This window comes from Mastomys coucha, unplaced genomic scaffold (genome assembly GCF_008632895.1).
Source record: "Mastomys coucha isolate ucsf_1 unplaced genomic scaffold, UCSF_Mcou_1 pScaffold21, whole genome shotgun sequence".
In the NCBI taxonomy this organism is placed as follows: domain Eukaryota; kingdom Metazoa; phylum Chordata; class Mammalia; order Rodentia; family Muridae; genus Mastomys; species Mastomys coucha.
In genome coordinates this window covers 89292621-89310682 of record NW_022196904.1, presented here as the reverse complement: position 1 = coordinate 89310682, position 18062 = coordinate 89292621, and the positions used below count along the sequence as shown (strand labels likewise).

At 40.9% G+C, this 18062-nt stretch overlaps 2 protein-coding genes across 4 annotated transcripts in view; one reads left to right on the top strand and one right to left on the bottom strand.

Moving 5' to 3' along the window:
* The window catches only part of C2cd3 (C2 domain containing 3 centriole elongation regulator), a 104673-nt gene extending 91531 nt beyond the window's left edge, over positions 1-13142 (bottom strand). The window contains exons 1-3 of one of the 3 annotated variants that reach the window (XM_031387526.1): positions 12998-13142; positions 10521-10790; positions 5677-5834 (exon numbers count right to left, since the gene is read on the bottom strand). In XM_031387526.1, the coding sequence (XP_031243386.1) occupies positions 5677-5834; positions 10521-10790; positions 12998-13067 (498 nt within the window). In that variant the 5' untranslated portion in view covers positions 13068-13142. The other 2 variants (XM_031387527.1, XM_031387529.1) reach the window with 2 other exon arrangements.
* Positions 12866-18062, top strand: part of Ppme1 (protein phosphatase methylesterase 1) — a 51058-nt gene continuing 45861 nt past the window's right edge. Inside the window, exon 1 of the mRNA XM_031387531.1 lies at positions 12866-13478. Coding sequence (XP_031243391.1) covers positions 13378-13478 — 101 coding nt within the window. The 5' untranslated portion in view covers positions 12866-13377. The remainder of the gene's footprint in view (positions 13479-18062) is intronic.

The following is an 18062-nucleotide window of genomic DNA, read 5'->3' as shown; positions in this document are numbered from 1 at the left end:
AAAAAAAAAAAAAGACTGAGGTAAATGAAGCTGATCACCTTTGTCAGCGTTTATCATTATACAGGCCTGATGCAAAATCCTACACCATCAAAAACACATGGGTAAACAAGACTCACTTCACCTCACAGCCATCACTAAAAGGTATTGCTACTTCTAAATAAGCATGTCATAAATCTAGTGAGAAATCTGAGCTCCTCCATTTAGTTTCTGGTATTCTGAGTTGCTAGTCTGTTGCACAGACCTGAGATGTGCACTTCTGCAGTGCATTTCTGTACCTGGCAATGTTAAGTGCTCTTTCCCTACTTTTTCTTGGTTTCTTTTCCTTCTCATTTCATTTTCTGTATTAACTTTAGGACAAATTTGGCAAGGTGTAAAACCAATTAAATTTTTCATTTTATGTTGAATTTATTCCCATTCCATAAGTTTTAGTTTCTTCGGTTTCTTCTGGGATATCTTTTCTCTCTGTGCACCCTCCTCTTTGGATTTTGGAACATTTCCTTCCTTTTCTACCTTCTCACTGTGGCGGGGGAACTCATGTACAGGTTAATTCAGCCATGAGCTCTCTAAGTTCAATAGCACATCTTAGGAGCTTTGTTCACTTGAATGTTCTCTTTTTGGGCCATGGACCCTGTGTCCAGCCCTACTCTTTGGCCACGGTGCACCTATAGACTCCACTATTATACTGTTGGAGCAACATATGTGGCTGGTTTGTTGTTGTTGTTGTTTTGTTTTGTTCGTTTGTAGCCTTGGCTATCCTGGAAGTCACTCTGTAGACCAAGCTGGCCTTAAATCAAAAGATCTACTTGTCTCTGTGTGGGGAGCCGCAACTGCCACCCTATATACATATATACTGAACACCTGGTCTCTGGCCAAAGCAGAGAGCATTGATAATCAAGCCATTAGTTGGAGAAGCTGGGTGCCTCCAGTTTGTGACGCAAGCTGGTATGAATTTCCCGCAGCCTATTATGCTTTGCCACGTAGCTGATGCTGATTGGGACCAGGAAAAGTATTTAACCTGCAAAGGTTGGAGACTACTAGATTCTACTAGAGAGAGGATTATTATGAGCCAGGCAGTGGTGGCGCACATCTGTAGTCCCAGCTACTCGAGAGACTGGAGAGAGAGGCTGGAGAGTAAGTAAGTATGTGGAAATAGGAGTAAGTATGTAGAATTAGGGCTGGTGATGGGTTAGAGGTAAGATGTAAGATTTAGGAGTAAGGCTGGTGATGGGTTATATAGAATTAGGAATAAGTATGTAACTAATAAGATGTAACTAATAAAATGTAAGTAGAAATAAGTAAAATGTAACAAGCAAGATTACAAGGTCCTTAATAAAACCTGCATGGGGAAGAGCTCGGGTGTTTGCCTCTTTACTTCAAACTGGATGGGAAAGGCACTCTACAAATGGTGGCCTGGATTGGGAATGGAGAGACATACAGGGAATGGAGAAGTTCGTATGGGGAAGAGAGGTACAGGGAGAGACAGATAGGGAAAGAACTTGACAGGGAAATCTTCTACGGCTCAGAACTCCTTGCAGACAGGGCACACAACTGATAAGTTTCCCAGGTAAGGTTAAAAAAAAAAAAAGGGGGGGGGGTAAGGTTCTCAGTAAAGAGACGATAAGGTTCTCAGTGAAGAGACGATAAGGTTCTCAGTGAAAGAGACGATAAGGTTCTCAGTGAAAGAGACGATAAGGTTCTCAGTGAAAGAGACGATAAGGTTCTCAGTGAAGAGACGATAAGGTTCTCAGTGAAGAGACGATAAGGTTCTCAGTGAAAGAGACGATAAGGTTCTCAGTGAAGAGAACGATAAGGTTCTCAGTGAAAGAGACGATAAGGTTCTCAGTGAAAGAGACGATAAGGTTCTCAGGGTTTGGAGCAATAAGGTCCCATTAGGGAAGAATCAAAAGTGATAGTGTGGGAAACTTGAAGTCTTGCCCCGTGTTTGTTGCTCTTAAGGAGTTATTAAAAGCAAAAAAGATAGAATTAAAGAGAGAAACCCTAGAAAGATTTCTGTCAGAGGTAGATACACAGCCCCTTGGTTCACAGTGTCGGGTTACCTGTCTAGCTGGGATGAATTAGGGAGAGATTTGGAATTCGCCTGGGAAGAAGGAATAATAAAAGGCGGAGTGTGACCAATTTGGAAACTGATTAGGAGTTGCTTGGAGAATAGGGTGTGTTCTAAAGCAGTAGAGAAGGGACAGGAAGGTTAAAACAGCTGAAGGAAGAGAGGTCAGCAGGGTCTGAGAAAGATCAGACTGTTGAAAGTGGCTTGGACTCTGAAGGAGTTTGGCTGAGTCAGTCCGCGCACAGCTGAAAAGGAGCCGATAGAGGCTGACTGAGAGTCTGCACAAGCCACTCTTAAAGGGGACAACAGCTTTTTGTGCTAAACCGCTAGCACCTTTGCCCCTAGGGTAAACAAGCTTAAAAAGGAAACTTGGAACAGCTGTGATTCCGGATGGCTGGGAAGGACTGATGGAAGATGTAGTCTTGTGGGTGATTACCTAGGTAAAGGGACTAATAGAGACCAAGTAATCCTCAGGGACATGCCATCAGTTCCTGCACTGCACAAAGAATCAAACAAAAATATATATCTTGGTGATGCTGAAAGTTTGTTTTGAGATTTATATGTTGCAGAAATGTGCAGCCTTGGTGAATTTCCTCATCTAAACCACCTGCTTGAACTCCTGATATCCTGAACTTCAGCCTGATCCAGTTAAGACACAGACATCAGAAGACCAGTTCTGTTTTTCCTTCCACCCCACCTCATATCTCTACGCCCTTGTTCAGCTTGAAGAAGTTAAGATGAGTCATCTACCCGGTTCCCTGGGCTTTGGGGCTAGAAAAAATTGTTAATAAGTTGTGTTTCTAAAAAATGTAAAATTGTTAATATTTGAAATAGGAAAGAAATAGCCAGATTTAATTGTATAGCTATAGAAAGCCTTATATTTTGTTATTATGTTACATTGTGTGACTAGAACATCTTAAACTAATATGCAAGAAATAAGTAAGAGCTTTTGAATTGAGAATAGGTATTAGAACAGTGGGTGCTTTACTGGTCCTTGTCAGTATATTGGCATTGTGGTGTGCCTATGTGGGTTCGGCAGCAATGACAGGCTGTTTTGATAGTGCAAGCATTTGCAGCTCTGGAGGCGAGGCAATTTCCACAGGCTTGGTCAACTTTTCTGAATGATCATCCATCATGTTCAGGCTGTAAGGCTAAGCACTGCACTTGGGATACACTGTTTGCGGTTAGTGGTCTCAATAAGAGCATGTCTGAATGATGCAGGTTGATACCACCCTTTCCCCAATTTTCCCACTCATTCCTGCCTCTGGAAAAATGGTATCGGACGGGTCTGGCTTGGACTGGGTGGATGACACCTGGCGAAGAGCCTGTACAATATCCTCACTTTATTCACCAGAGATCAGACCTCTACTCTTGCCTGTTTTGTTTAAAACAAAAAGGGGGAACTGTGGGGAGCCACAGCTGCCACCCTATATACATATATACTGAACACCTGGTCTCCGGCCAGAGCAGAGAGCATTGAGATAAACAAGCCTTAGTTGGAGAAGCTGGGTGCCTCCAGTTTGTGATGCAAGCTGGTATGAATTTCCCGCAGCCTATTATGCTTTGCCACGTAGCTGATGCTGATTGGGACCAGGAAAAGTATTTAACCTTTGAAGGCTGGAGACTACTAGATTCTACTAGAGAGAGGATTATTATGAGCCAGGCGGTGGTGGCACACGGTAGTCCCAGCTACTTGGGAGGCTGAGAGAGAGATTATAGAGATACTAGATGGGGTCGTCGACTGCGTAGGAGATTAGAGAGACTGCTAGAGACTACTACTAGAGATACTTGATGAGATTAGAGATATTATTAAGAAGTAAAACTAAGGGTTCCTGAATAAAATCTGCTTGGAGAAGGGCTCATGTTTGCCTCCTTATTTCCGCTGGACGGAAAGGCAGCTTACATCTTTGCAGAGGGGCTGGGATTAAAGGTATGTGCTACTGCCTGGCTTGCTTTCGTTTTTTTTTTTTTAACAGATTCTTTATAGAGTGACATCTTTCAGACACTTGGTGGCTTCTGGACATGAATACTCCTGATAGCCTGGGCAGTTTCGGTGTTCTTAAAGTGAACAAGAAGATTTGAATCTCATGATTTGCATGATTTTGCATAGTTTTCTGTGTCAAAAGGGTAGGAACCATTTTCACAGGTCACCTCAGGCCACTTTCAGGAAGAAGTGTAAGGGCTCCTGGGAGAATCCGTTCATCACTCGAATTCATAAAATGTGAAAATGAAATGTTTACTCTGAAGCACTGAAGAGTCCCCTCAGAAAGGAATCCTTTTATAGTCTTCCCAGGTTGTTGGGGAATGGTCTTGTACACTGTGTGTTCAGATAATGCTAATTGCTGTGCTTGCGCTCTGGTTGCAGCCAGACCTTAGCATTGTCATAACTGGAACATCACATGTAAAAACTCTTTTCCATCATCTGATTGGTTAATCAAGAGCTGATTCAGCCTACAACTGGGCAGAAGAGCATAGGACAGGACTTCTGATACCATTCAGGGAGTCCCAAGCAAAAAAAGAGAGACAGGAGGGAAAAAAGATGGACCAGCAGGATTCACTGTGAGATCACGATGAGAGAGCAGCCACGAGGACACACATGGACCCAGGCAGGCCAGGCCAGGCTCAGATGCACTTAATGGGGTATACGGCTGGGAAGTAGTCCAGGCCAGCACAGCCAGATCAGAATAGCTCAGAACCTGCCCAGCTTAGTGCTGCAGCTTATTAATACAAATAAGGTCTCTTGTTATTTATTTGGGAAGGAGGGCATAGCAAAGCCCCAGAATTACATTAACCCAGCATCCTCTGCATACATACAGCGTAATATGTATCATACTGTGTTCTAGAAAACTACATAAAAGAGCCTTCATTATCTCTGTATTAACACATAAAAGCACATAAAAAATATCAAAGATAGCACACGAGTCAAACAAATGCTTCTTGGCACTGTACTAGGAACCAAGGGAAATGAAAATACAGTCTCATCTTTCAGGAAGTCTAGACTCTAAATGAGGATCCCACCAATAAACAATTCTGAATACTGCACTAGAACAATGATGCCATCATGCATCTGTGAATTTAATGTAGTGCAGAGAACAGAGCAGCAGACAGTGTGAAAGCAACCTGGATGCTGCTGCAGAGAAGCGGGGAGCAGAGGTAAGTGCAGTCTTTGGGTAAAGAATGAGTAAGTCACAAGGTAGGATTCTGCATGAGACATGGAAGTCATGGACTTAGCCTCTCGAGAAGGCTCAACTTCTGCCTCCAGACTGGATTCTTTGTAGTTGCCACTGGCTGGTCAGACATGAAATATCCTTGATCTCCAGAAGGTGGGGCTGTTGTGGAAAGTTGTGGATCCTTTAGGAGGTGGAGGTCTAATGAAAGACTTGAGGTACTTGGAGAGGGGCTTGAAGTTTATAGGCTCCTGTCCTCTTTGCTCTCTGATCTTCCCAAATGTGAGCAGGCAGCCTCAAGCTCCTGCTGTATGCCTTCCTCATAAGTGACTGTATTCTCCAATCAGGAGTCTAGTTAAACCCTTACGTTGCTTCCTATCAGGTATTTGGTCAGAGTAATGAGGAAAGTGGCAACACAGCAGTAAAGAATTAGAACATTTTTACCTGAAGTTCTCCAAGTTTCCTTGAGGCTGGTGAAACAATGGTAAAAAACCCACTGATTTGATGGGTTGGAGACAGCTGGGAGAGCTCACTGATCTGAACTCTGCCGACCGGAAGATGATCAAACTTGGTGATTACTTCCAACACCAGCACAGCCATATCTAATCAGAAACAATTACAACATATTCAGATAGCTTCCACGCTTCTGTTTTTTATAAGCTAAAGGGTATAAAATGAAAAACTAAATTTGAAGTAAACCAGACACTTACTTACCATACCATATGAGGAAGGAGTTATGAGCCCAACACTGAAGGAACAAGACTTTTAGAAAAGGATGACAAGTACTGCATATTAAAGGGATTATATGGAATACTTAGCATGCTAAGCATGTGCTAAGAAAATCAACTTTCATAGTTTAGGGAGGATGGCTTTATGGATAGACTGCATGTCTTACAAGCTCAAAGATCGAAGTTCATTCCCAGAATCCTTGTAAAAAAGTCACACAAGGAGGCATGCACTTGGCAATCTCAGCACCGAGGAAGTGGAGACAGGTAGATACTTCAAGTTTGCAGGCTGTTCAACCTACCAAGTGCCAGCATAGTGAAACCTGGGTTGGTCGGTCTGCCTGCCCCCCTCCCCCCTTCTCTCTCTTTCTCTCTCTCCTCTCTCTCTCTCTCTCTCTCTCTCTCTCTCTCTCTCTCTCTCACACACACACACACACACACACACACACACACACACACACACCACACACACACAGGACAGAACTTGAGGAACAACATCTGAGAGACACACACATAAACAAAAGATACCTTTAAGAATACTAGTAAATGTATTCAGCCAGGTGTGGCAGTATAAGCCTTTAATCCTAGGACTGTAGAGGTAGAGACAGAGTAATTTATCTCTGTGAGTTGCAAGCCAGCCTGGTCTATACAGTAAATTCCAGAACAGCCAAAGCCATGTAGTGAGACCCTGTCTCATAAAAAAAAAAGTACTAGTAAATGTATTTGGTAAGAACTCAAGCATTGGTTCTAACATACTGAAATAAAAATACATCCAATCTTTTAGTTACTTCATTCTTATTCTTTGAGTGAGAAAGGGCTGCTCTGGCATGACTTCAGGGGTTGGTCTTCACCTTCCAGTCGCTAGTTGCTTCTTCCTAAGTTATATTTGTAGTATTAAGGTACTGAAAACACTTGAAACCAAGACAAACAGAAATAGACCCCTTAACTACATCCTACACTTCATCCTTCATGATCTTAACTATAGGAAGAAAATAAAGTGTACACAAATAGAATCTAAAATCATGTCAGGACAGTACAAATTTCTTACCAATGCTGAGAAATGGTTCATATTTACTCTTTGTCCAATACTTAAATGAAAAGTAGGTAGGCCTTATAATGAGAAGATCCAAGTGGATTTTTCTTGGCTCTAATATTCATAAGCTGTTTTGGTGGAACTCACAACCATCTATAAAATAGGCATCTTAACATCTGTGTGGGGGAACTGAGGGTACTGCATATAGATTACACAGGGCAGTGCCTTCCCACAGAGCAGTTACTGAATGACTTTATATGACTTTAAACAAACTACTTAACATACCACAGCCCCTTTCTGGTAGTCATCTCAAAAATTATATAAACTGATACAAAAGTACTCTGGAGACTGCAAATGATACACACATGTGGATTAAGAGAAATGCACCAGCATCTACTGCTTACACACTAATAACTAGACTCTCGTGCCTCACTATTCCCTTTATAATTTATTTTTTAAAATTACACTTCTCTTTACTTATGTTTGTGCAATGTGTCTGAGTGTACCACGGCACACATGGAGAAGCCACAGGACAACTTGTAGGAGTTAGCTCTCTCCTGCCACCACATGGAGCCTGGGGATCAAACCCAGGTCATCAGACTTGGTGGTAGGTGTCCTTACCCATGGAGCCACTTCACTGCCCACACCCCCTTTTTCCGAGAGCAGAGGATGGAACCCAGGATCTTAGGCCGAGTACTCTACCACTGGGCTAATCACCAATCCCTGGCCTTTTCTTTGCAATTTTTTTCTTTTTTGGTTTTTGAGACAGGGTTTCTCTGTGTAGCCCTGGCTGTCCTGGAACTCACTCTGTAGACCAGGCTGGCCTCGAACTCAGAAATCCGCCCGTCTCTGCCTCCCAAGTGCTGGGACTAAAGGCATGCACCACCACTGCCTGGCTTCTTTACAATTATTTGATATAGGTGTTTCTAACTCTAGATTGGGGTTGAACAAGATCAGAGAGGTCACATTACATTTCTAGGTTCAGTAAGTTTTAAAGTAATAAAAATGGGCTAAAACTCAGTTCTCTCCAATTCTAAAGTTGATTATACCATGTTACTGTGCTATGCACTGTTCAGAGGAGAAAGGCTTCATCCTCGTGGATTTGCACTATCCACCCTTTCCTTTTGCTGTGGTGTTATTAGTATTAATCAGTTCCCACTGTTACTCACTCCAACTGAGTCCTCTTTGATAATCCTCAGTGTCACAGATGGAATAGCCAAGTCCACTAAAATAGGTTTTGGAATGTTATGTGCACTATTTCCAACAAAAGAGTAAAGGTTAAAAAAGAAAAGACATAATAACATAAAGACATAAACAGAAACAATAAGGCATTATCAAGCCTTCTGTCATTAAAAAAAACTTATGTGAATGGGTTTTTGCCAGCGTGTATGTCTAAGGCACCACTTTTGTGCCTGGTACTCCCTCCTCAAGGCCAGAAGGCAGCCCTGGATGCCCTGGAATTGGAGGTTCAACCTGTTGACAGCCACTGTGTGAACTTTTAGTTCTTTGAACTTCAAACCCACCACTCAGAAAATTAGTTTAATACCCACAGCAAATGGAGAGGCCCTCACAGTGGGAATCCTAGGACCTCCTGGAGACTTCATCTTCATCCTCCAACTGTATTTTCATTTTCCTTCAGCAAAAAGGCTTTTTAAACACTATATCTGGAATGTTTAGCAACTGTATTAACATCTTTTCAGAGTAAGATAGGATGTAGTTAAAAGGGCGAGTAAATGGCACCTCACCACATCACAGGACCATTTTCCTAAGATGGCAGACTTGAAGGGTTCATAAACCCTCAAACATCCTACACTTCCTGTGTTTTTGTTTTATCTGAACGCACTGGTTTGACTATTTCCTTCTACCCTGGACTCTCTGCTCCATGTAATTCTACAAACTACTCCTTAGTCTATCTTTTGCACCTTGAGTGTGATATACAAGACAAGGGTATAGAGAAGAACAACAGGATTCTGCACACACAGAATCAGAAATACGTATATTTCTCCCAAGTTTTCAGTATAGTATGCATTCTTAGGAAAGAATTATAGACCTCTTGGCTCTCCATTTTCTTTTCTTTTTTCTATTTCATTTATTTATTGGAGGAGAAAAGTGCCACAGTATACAAGAGGACTGAGTGTTGGAGTCAGTCTCTTCCTTTACCCATGTGGGACCTTTGGCTCCAACTCTAGTGGCAAGTGCCTTTGCCCTCTAAGCCACCTCACTGGCCCATTTTGACTCTCTATTTTCTAGAAAACATATCATGGTTCTGTTGACAGCCAGCTCATCTCTTATAAGGTTCACACTCTCTGTGTTCTATTCAAATACCATCTTTCCTAACTGGAAAATGAAATTTGGGCATTGGCATATTATTTTGTGTTAGACTCCTTCAAATTACTAATGGGAAAATTAAAGCCCAGAAAGATGAAATGGCTTCTTAAATGTAAAGCAGCAAGGGTAAAATAGGATTCTAGTTTCCTAGTAACTTACAAGATTCCCTCTTATTGACAACCTAGATTAGTCAAAATTCTCTATGTATGGGGTAATTATATATTCACTCACACCCTGTCTGGCATCATTCATTAATGCTTTGTATCAGTTCTTTTCTCAACTAATCTTTACATGATTTCTTGGTAGGGACAATAACTGTTTTATCTGTGTAGACCTTATACCTACAATGTAGCAGGTACTAGACCTATTACTTTACTTTTTTCCAATAAAGTTCCATAATACTTCCTAATAAGGACATACTCCTAATAGCAGGAAACTGGGATTCTATGACCTTAAGAAACTAGTCTGATGGTGGTAGTGCATATCTTAATTCTAACAAACTGAAAGGCAGAGACAGAGGCAGAGGCAGGTGGATCTCTGAGTTCCAGGCCAGCCTGGTCTACAGAGTAAGTTCCAGGACAGCCAGGGCTACACAGAGAAACTGTCTCAAAACAACAACAAACAACACCTCCTAGCATCACACAACAATCCAGGTCTGAATCTAGAGTTCAAACTCAACTCTCTAGACTTCAGCTGTGTTTCTTTCAACTCAATCATGTTGCTTCTTCATGAAAATACCCAGAAGGTCAAAGGGCAGGTATCTGATCTCATTTTACAGGTGAGGAAATAGGTCAGAAATGTAAAGTTACTTTCCCTAAATCCTATAGTTTCCCACACAAACTTGAATGTTCATATGATGTATAGTTTATCTCACAGGACGTACTAACAAATGTATGACTGTTGATTCCTGTATGAAAAAATACCTTTCTTTTTTTTTTAACTGACCTGCTAACCCTCATTATTTGAGGATTTAAGTTTTACAAATAAATACCATTTACCTTTTGATTTACCATCTTTCTGAAATCTGGTAAGATTCAAAGTTAATATTATGAACCCAGCTCTAAAAAGTGGTAGGAAAATCTAAAGATGTTTGTCTCTGTCCTTGACTGTATGTTCTTGGCAGGACAGACAGTTTAAAGATGGTGTCTGTTTAAAATAATGGACTGCTGTCAGCAAGCACGTTTCATATCAGGTTTCCATACCTGTTAGATACGAAGTGAACTGCTTTGGACCACAACGAATAGCATACCGGGTAGTTGTTCTCACAGCTTTTGGCTCAGTCTGCAATGCATCCCTGGGACAGAAGAGGGTTCCATCTGATGTTTCTCCCCACCATCTTACTCGGACAAGTACAGAAGTAGGAGGCTTCGCAATCTTCCATATGACTTTATTAATAGTAAGTTTGAGAAAACAGCGTAACTGCCCTTCAACCAGAGGTGGTAGGCTTGTAGATGGTGAAATGTCACTCAAACCTATGGAGGAATACAACAAACTGAGTTAAAATCTGGTGGAAAACAGAATTTGCATTTTTTTTTTTTAAGACATCTTACTAGGTAATCCTGGCTTGTCTGGAATTCACTTACTTAAAACAGGCTGGCCTCAAACTCACAGAGATCCATCTGCCTCTTCCTCCTGAGAGCTGGGATAAGGTGTGTATACCCTATATACTCTTTAAATGAAAAATAAACAAAACTTAAGTGTCTACAGAGGAAGCTTTTCCTAACTGCTCTAATACTGAGAAGTAACTAGAAAAACAGGCCGTAGAGTAACCTACCTGTCACTTATGGGTTTTGTTTTGTTTTTTTCAAGGCAGGGTTTCTCTGTGTAGCCCTGGCTGTCCTAGAACTCACTCTGTAGACCAGGCTGGCCTTGAACCCAGAAATCCGCCTGCCTCTGCCTCCCAAGTGCTGGGATTAAAGGCGTAGGCCACCACTGCCCGGTCCTGTCACTTATGTTAATCCAAACTTTTCTTTAATTGAAATATACTATTAGAAAAGAATAAAGACGATAAAACAAGTGGACAGATTTTAAAATCTCAGTAGTTGGAAGTTTTATTAATTACTGTTACAAATCCATAGTTAACGACAGTTAAGATACATTATTGTGGGGGGAGGGACTCTGTGAGGGGGGAAGAGGGGGCAGCGATTGGGATGTAAAATGAATAAATAAATAAAATAATGGAGAAGATACATTATTTTTAACCTCACTCTTTTTTGTTGTTCTGGTTTTTTTTGTTTTGTTTTGTTTTGTTTTTTGCTTGCTTGTTTGTTTTGAGACAGGGTTTCTCTCAGTGTAACCAGCTCTGGCTGTCCTAGACTTGATTTGTAGACCAGGCTGGCCTTGAATTCACAGAGATTTGCCTGCCTTTGCCTCCCAAGTACTGGGCTTAAAGGTGTGCCCCACCACAGCTGGCTCTTTCTCACTCTTAAATTGTCTTTGCTGTCAAGATCATATAGTCAAGGACAAAAATTAACATTTTTAGATTTGCTGATATTTTTGGTTCTGGATTCATAATATTAACTTTGAATCTTACTAGATTTCAGAGATGATGAATCTAATGTAAATGAAGTGATCAGTTACAACCCTGGCTTTCCTTTCAGTCAGTACCCTTTCTGAACGATTTAGAGAAGACTTAAAAACAACAAAACAAAACAAAACAAAAACCTGAGAGTCTACTATAGGAGGATCAAGTTCAAGGCTAGCCTGGGGTCCATGGGGCCTCCTGTCTGGTCACTTATAGGAGCTGAATAACTAAGAGGATTTAGGTTGGATTCAAGTCATTTTAATTATGGAGCAGTCCATATATGCATATACGTTTGAGTTTCAACGAATTATCCCTGAGCTTTATGGGAGATCTTTTCTCCACTCCACAGTACATAAATTGTTTTAGTTGAAAGAGCTATTTGTATTGATTCCTGATTAGATTTCGGTATATTCTTATGAAGCACAATCAGTTCCCAAGAAAGAAAGATGGAGAAGTAGAAGGGTATATACGTAAGTATTTTATTTGCTTTTTGAGTTAGTTTGGGTTACTGAGTTAACGATGTCCTCTACCACACACCCTTTCATCATCTTCCTGACAAAGTTATGTCCTTTCCCCCTACTCCGAATCCCTCTAACACACATACATTTATCCTTATCGTAAAAAGAATACGATTTTGTTGTTCTATCCGTATCTATTAATCCTCACTTTGCCTCATTCATCGACCCACAGGCGCAACTTCCTTTCCATTCTCAAACAAAAAAAAAATTCTCTCTTAACTTTCTGGTTCCTTGGTTAGTGTCTCTTCCACCCTCTTTTGTTTTGTTTTGTTTAACCGGAGCGGGTGGAAGTCTCCTTAGAATTCTTTAGCCTTTTTATGCTTTCCTCAACCTTAGACAAATAAAGTTACCTCTCTTCTTGCGTCCACGGCCGCCCCCAGGCACTTGGCCTTTCCGTTGTTTCATGTTGAGCCTGGGCCCTTCGTCACCAATTCAACGCAGGTGCCAGCTCCTAAGCTGTACGCTCCCGCCATCCCTTCCCACAGCGCCTGCGTTCCCCGGCAACGGGCGCCGCTGGGAAGCCTGGGACGCAGGAAGAAACACCCTCCAACAGTTCCCGGAAAGCGGTGCCAAAAGAAGGCGCCAATCAGAGTCCCTGCAAATGGACTACGACACCCATGATGCTTTGCTTCTCTACCTTTGTGAAGTTGGACCTGGGCACCTTTAGCTGCGCAAGCGCAAATTGATACACTTTTTGAGGACTTCATTGTCCAGCATGCATTGCCTTCAAGAAGACTTCTCTCTAGGGTTGTCGAGTTCTCTGATAGGAGTCTGAGGGATCCGCAGACTCCGTTACCCAGTTTCCTTTGTGCGAAGGCTGTTGCGCACTTCCGGTGGAAGCGCTGGGGCGAGGGGGCGGGGTTTACTGAGCCAGTGGGCGGTAGGCGGCGCTGCCGGTGGCTGGTTGCTGTCCAAAGGCGACTGGGCGTCGTTAGTTGAGTGAGCTGTGACCGGTTGTACTGCACGTATCGTGGGACGGATCTTGGGCCACTGCTGTCGACGTGCGGCCTCCCTTTGATGTCGGCCCTTGAAAAAAGCATGCACCTCGGCCGCCTACCTTCTCGCCCTCCTCTACCCGGCAGCGGGGGCAGTCAGAGCGGAGCCAAGATGCGAATGGGGTACGTGACTTGTACCTCTCTCCCAGGAGGCCAGGCCCAGGCCATTGGAGATTGGTGTCTGGGCATTCAGAGTGCCATGGGAAAGGACGCTGTGAATTGGAGGAAATGCTGGCCTTGGCCTGGAGATGTTTAGATAGAGTAGACGGTAGGTTCGGGGACTAGGTGAGGCGCTAAGGGAGTAGTCCACTGGAGGACTGAGAGAGAAGGGGAATAAGGACAAGGTTGAGAAAGATGAAAGGTTAATCTAAGGGATGACAGAGTCAACTCTAGAAGTAATGAGATTGGGAGGAAGAGTGAATCAGTGAGATGAGGAGAAATCTACCATACATGAGGGGATTAGGAATAGGGAATGACCGAGGGAAAAGTTGAGGGGAATTGGTGGATCAAGTAAGTTAGCCAGGAGTAAATATAACTGAGGGGTATAGAAAACATCTGAGGCAAAGACTAGAGAGTAGAAGGTTCTAGAGAAAGTTTCCAGAAGTGTCAGGTTCAGAGAATGAGGAGGTGAACTAGAAAGCTTGGAGAATAGGCCTAAGGAAAGACAGAGAACATGGCTAGGAGACTGTTAAAGGGAGTGAGCCAAGAGGCTAGGAAAATAGGTGGGGTGTGATGAGGAAGACAACTGAGTTCGGAACAGTGACCACTGATATCCAGAGACTGAAAAATAACTACGACTAGGATTTGTTAAATGGAAGCACTGGAGAGGTAAAAGCTGTGAAGACCAAAGAAGATTTGGTCAATTGTTTTGTTTTGCCAAGCAAATGGGACCTGAGGGAAACCACTGGTCTAAGAATTAGAGTTAGTGAAGCACTGGAAGTAGCCACTTAACAGTAAAATGGGGGTAAATGGTTTGCTGGAAAGGGAATAGGGCTCGAGTGTGTGTGTGTGTGTGTGTGTGTGTGTGTGTGTGTGTGCTTATGTTTGTGGGTTAGAAACATTCATTTTTGTGGTGTTGAGACTGGAACTCAGAACTAGACAAAAGCCACATCACTGAGCTACACTCCCAATTTAACAGCTGAGCTAATGAAAGGAACTTTAGAAATTTAGATCCAAGACAGGCTTGTGTCAAGTTATAGGATACTTGCCTGCTGGAGAAAGCATGATAGTTGAACATGATAGAGTTGCTGGAAAGCAGAGAAAATTGGATAGTCATTGGACTATTTGGAGGACTACTGATTGTAAAGAGAAAAGAGATCTGTGTTGGATTTGAGATTCTAGAGAGAAACTGGTAGATATTTCTGGGGAGAAGACTACCAAAGAGATACATTCAGTTCCAAAGAAGTACTGTGTCCACAGACTGACCAAAAGGCAAGAAAAGATAGATGTAGTTCTGTGAATGTTGAGTATAGGAGATGAGAGAGAGAGTCCTGTTTATTAAAATGGTTGGAAAAATCTGAATCCAGGAGATTATGATCTATAGTAGAAAAACAAAAAAAAATTTGAGGATAGATTGATGGAGGCATAATAGAAGATAAAATGGAAGGCTTGTTATAAGATAAAATAAAGATTGGTCTTGAAAAAAATATAAAGATTGAACTTTTAACATAAATAAAGCTGACCTATACCATTATTTTGGAAATTTAGCCTGAAGTATAAAAATAAATGTAAAAATTATTCTTCATGTGTTTTATTTTTTTTAGTTGTCTTTTTTTTTTTTTTTTTTTTTTTTTTTTTTTTTTTTTTTTTGAGATATGGTCTCACTTTATAGCCAAGCCTAATCCAGAACTCATGATCCTCCTGCCACACCTAGCTTAGGAACTGTTTTTTTCTAATTAGAATTCGATTTTTCAGTACACTGATACTCATCTGTACAAATGTATTTAAATGCTAGTTTTTAAAAACAATTCTATGTGTTTCAGGTAAGTTTAAGTGGACTTCAACTCTTCCCTTTATCAAAATAAGTTTTCTGAAAATGATTAATTGGAGGACAATACTGAGAAGATCTGTTCATTAAACAATTTTATAGTTGCTGGTTCTTTACCCTTTTTAAATAATTGCTTTGGTTTTATTAATTTAGGTCATTGCTTTTCCTGGAAAAGGAAATGCTTTAGAAGGATGCTGTTTCTTTCTTTGTTTGATACAGGGTCTTGCTTATAGCCCAGGTTGGCCTGGAGTTGGTCCTTCTACCTCAACCACCTGTGTACTAAGATTACAGGTGTACCTCAGTCACCAAACCCTACAGAAAAATGTTTCTCTGTTATAGCGCTATGAAGAGAACAGATGTTGATCTGTATGTGATCCGCAAGTGTCTCATTTTCCTTTTCTGCTTCCTTATTGGTGCATAAGCTTTCTAAGAAGTCTCACGCTAATAGTAAAAGAGATTCTTCCTTTTAGAATCATAAAGCTGTAAGAGAACTTATTGTTCCATTTTACCACTGTGCCTTGTGGTTGAGGAATCCGAGAGTCCTAGAAATCTGTACTATAGAGTCAAAGGCAGAGGAAATATTTTATTTTAGTAAATGTGAAAACCAAGACTCAAATATTCCTGCTACTAAGTAAGGCATACTTAAAGGTTAGTTGGTAGGACTTTAAGGAGTATGACTGGGTGTCTAGACAGACACTATTCATTTGGTTCATGGGTATCACCCTACTTATACTTGAGTTGTGTATATTGTCACTCTAGGATTCTTTTTTAAATCCTGATTGGCAAATTTCATTTCTGTCTGTTTCAAAGCATCTTTTTTTTAAAAAATTTTTTTACTTATCATTTCCTCCCTGCCTTGGTTTGATGGACACAGGGTCTTACTGTATATTGTGGCTGGCCTGGAACTCACTGTGTAGACCAGATTGATCTGGATCCTCCTGAATTTGCTTCCTGAGTGCTGGGATTGTAGGTATTCACCACCACACCCAACTTAATATATTTTTGTTGTTGTTGTTCTTGTGTTGTTTTTGGGGGGTTATTTTTGCAACTGGATCTCAGGCTGGCTCAAATTCTAAGCAATCCTTTTTCCTGGGCTTCATAGTGCCTGGCTTAGAAGTATTTGCCCTGCTTTTTTTATTCATTTTCACTAAATTTTATGTACATTTATTTATTCCAACTTTATGAATTTCAAATTTATGAATTTTCTTGAGTTTCCATGATTTGGTTTTTCAAATTGTACTTTAAAATTTCAATATATTCATAGATAATATACTAATACTTATGTTTTGCATTGTCACTGCAACTTAATTATGAAATTTGGTTTAATCTACCTACAGTCCTACAAAATAGATATTCCTCATTTATCAGTAAGGAAATTTTGTATCAGATCAAAAGTCACCCAACTGGTATGTTGTAGAATTAGAATTCAATCTAGCTTTAGCTTTTGGGAAATTTTTTTTTTTTTTTTTTTAAGTATACCAGTGCTGCTCTTGGGTAAGGCCTGAAATCCTAGTGGCATAATTCCTTAATAGATGTTCTTAGATGACACAAACATATAGTAGTTTGAATTTACTATAGACTTGAAGCTACTTCTCATTAAATTGAATTGGGATCCTTGCCTGGAAACCCTGATATGCCTGAGGGAAGTACCACTTAAAAACCTCTGCTTGAGACTGGGCAATGGTGGCACACACTTTAAATCATAGCACTCAGGAGATAGAGGCAGGCAGATCTCTGCGTTCGAGGCCAGTGTAGTTTACAAAGTGAGTTCCAGAACAGCCAAGGCCAAACAGAGAAACTGTGTTTACAAACAAACAAATAAACAAATAAACTGGTGCATAGAAATCAGTGGTCTTGTGTGTGTGTGTGTATGTGTGTCCGTCCAATGAATTAAACTAGGGCAAGGGTGGGTTAATTTGTTTTTCCCCCATGAGCACTTTTTCTGTACCACATGCTCAGGTAGCATTTTCTTTTAACAAATGTTCATTGACTCTCCTGATACCATAGAATCATTGGCAAAAACAGCATTCAAGCCCAGTACTCTAGATTTTTAGTTCATTGATCTTCTTGGGTCAAAGAGTGTGGTGTTCAGAATAACACAGGTAAAGAAAGAGCACTGTGAAGTGTTTGCTGAAGGGTACAGATTGTGTTGGTAAAAACCCAAATCCCTCTGTTTCTGGTTTGTTTACTTTTAAAATTATATCAAAATAGAGTATACATATATGTACATATATATACACATATATGTGTGTATGTATATACATATATATGTGTATATATATACATATATATATATATAATTTATTAGTTTTTTTTTTTAAGACAGGCTTTCTCTGTGTAGCCCTGGTGGTCCTGAAACTAACTCTGTAGACCAGGCTTCCCTAGAGCTGTGGTATATCTGTACCTCATTTCTTTCTTTTTTTTAAAATTTATTTTTATTTATATGTGTACACTGTAACTGTCTTCAGATATACCAGAAAAGTACATCAGATCCCATTACATATGGTTGTGAGCCACCATGTGGTTGCTGGGAATTGAACTCAGGACCTCTGGAAGAGCAGTCAGTATTCTTAACTGCTGAGCCATTTCTCCAGCCCACCTCATTTCTTTCTATGACTGAATTTATTCTGTTGTGTTAGTATATACCTCCAACTCTGCCAAAGATTGGGGAGGGGTGGGGAAGGAAGGCCTTTCAGGTTATGAAATAGTTTCATTTAGAA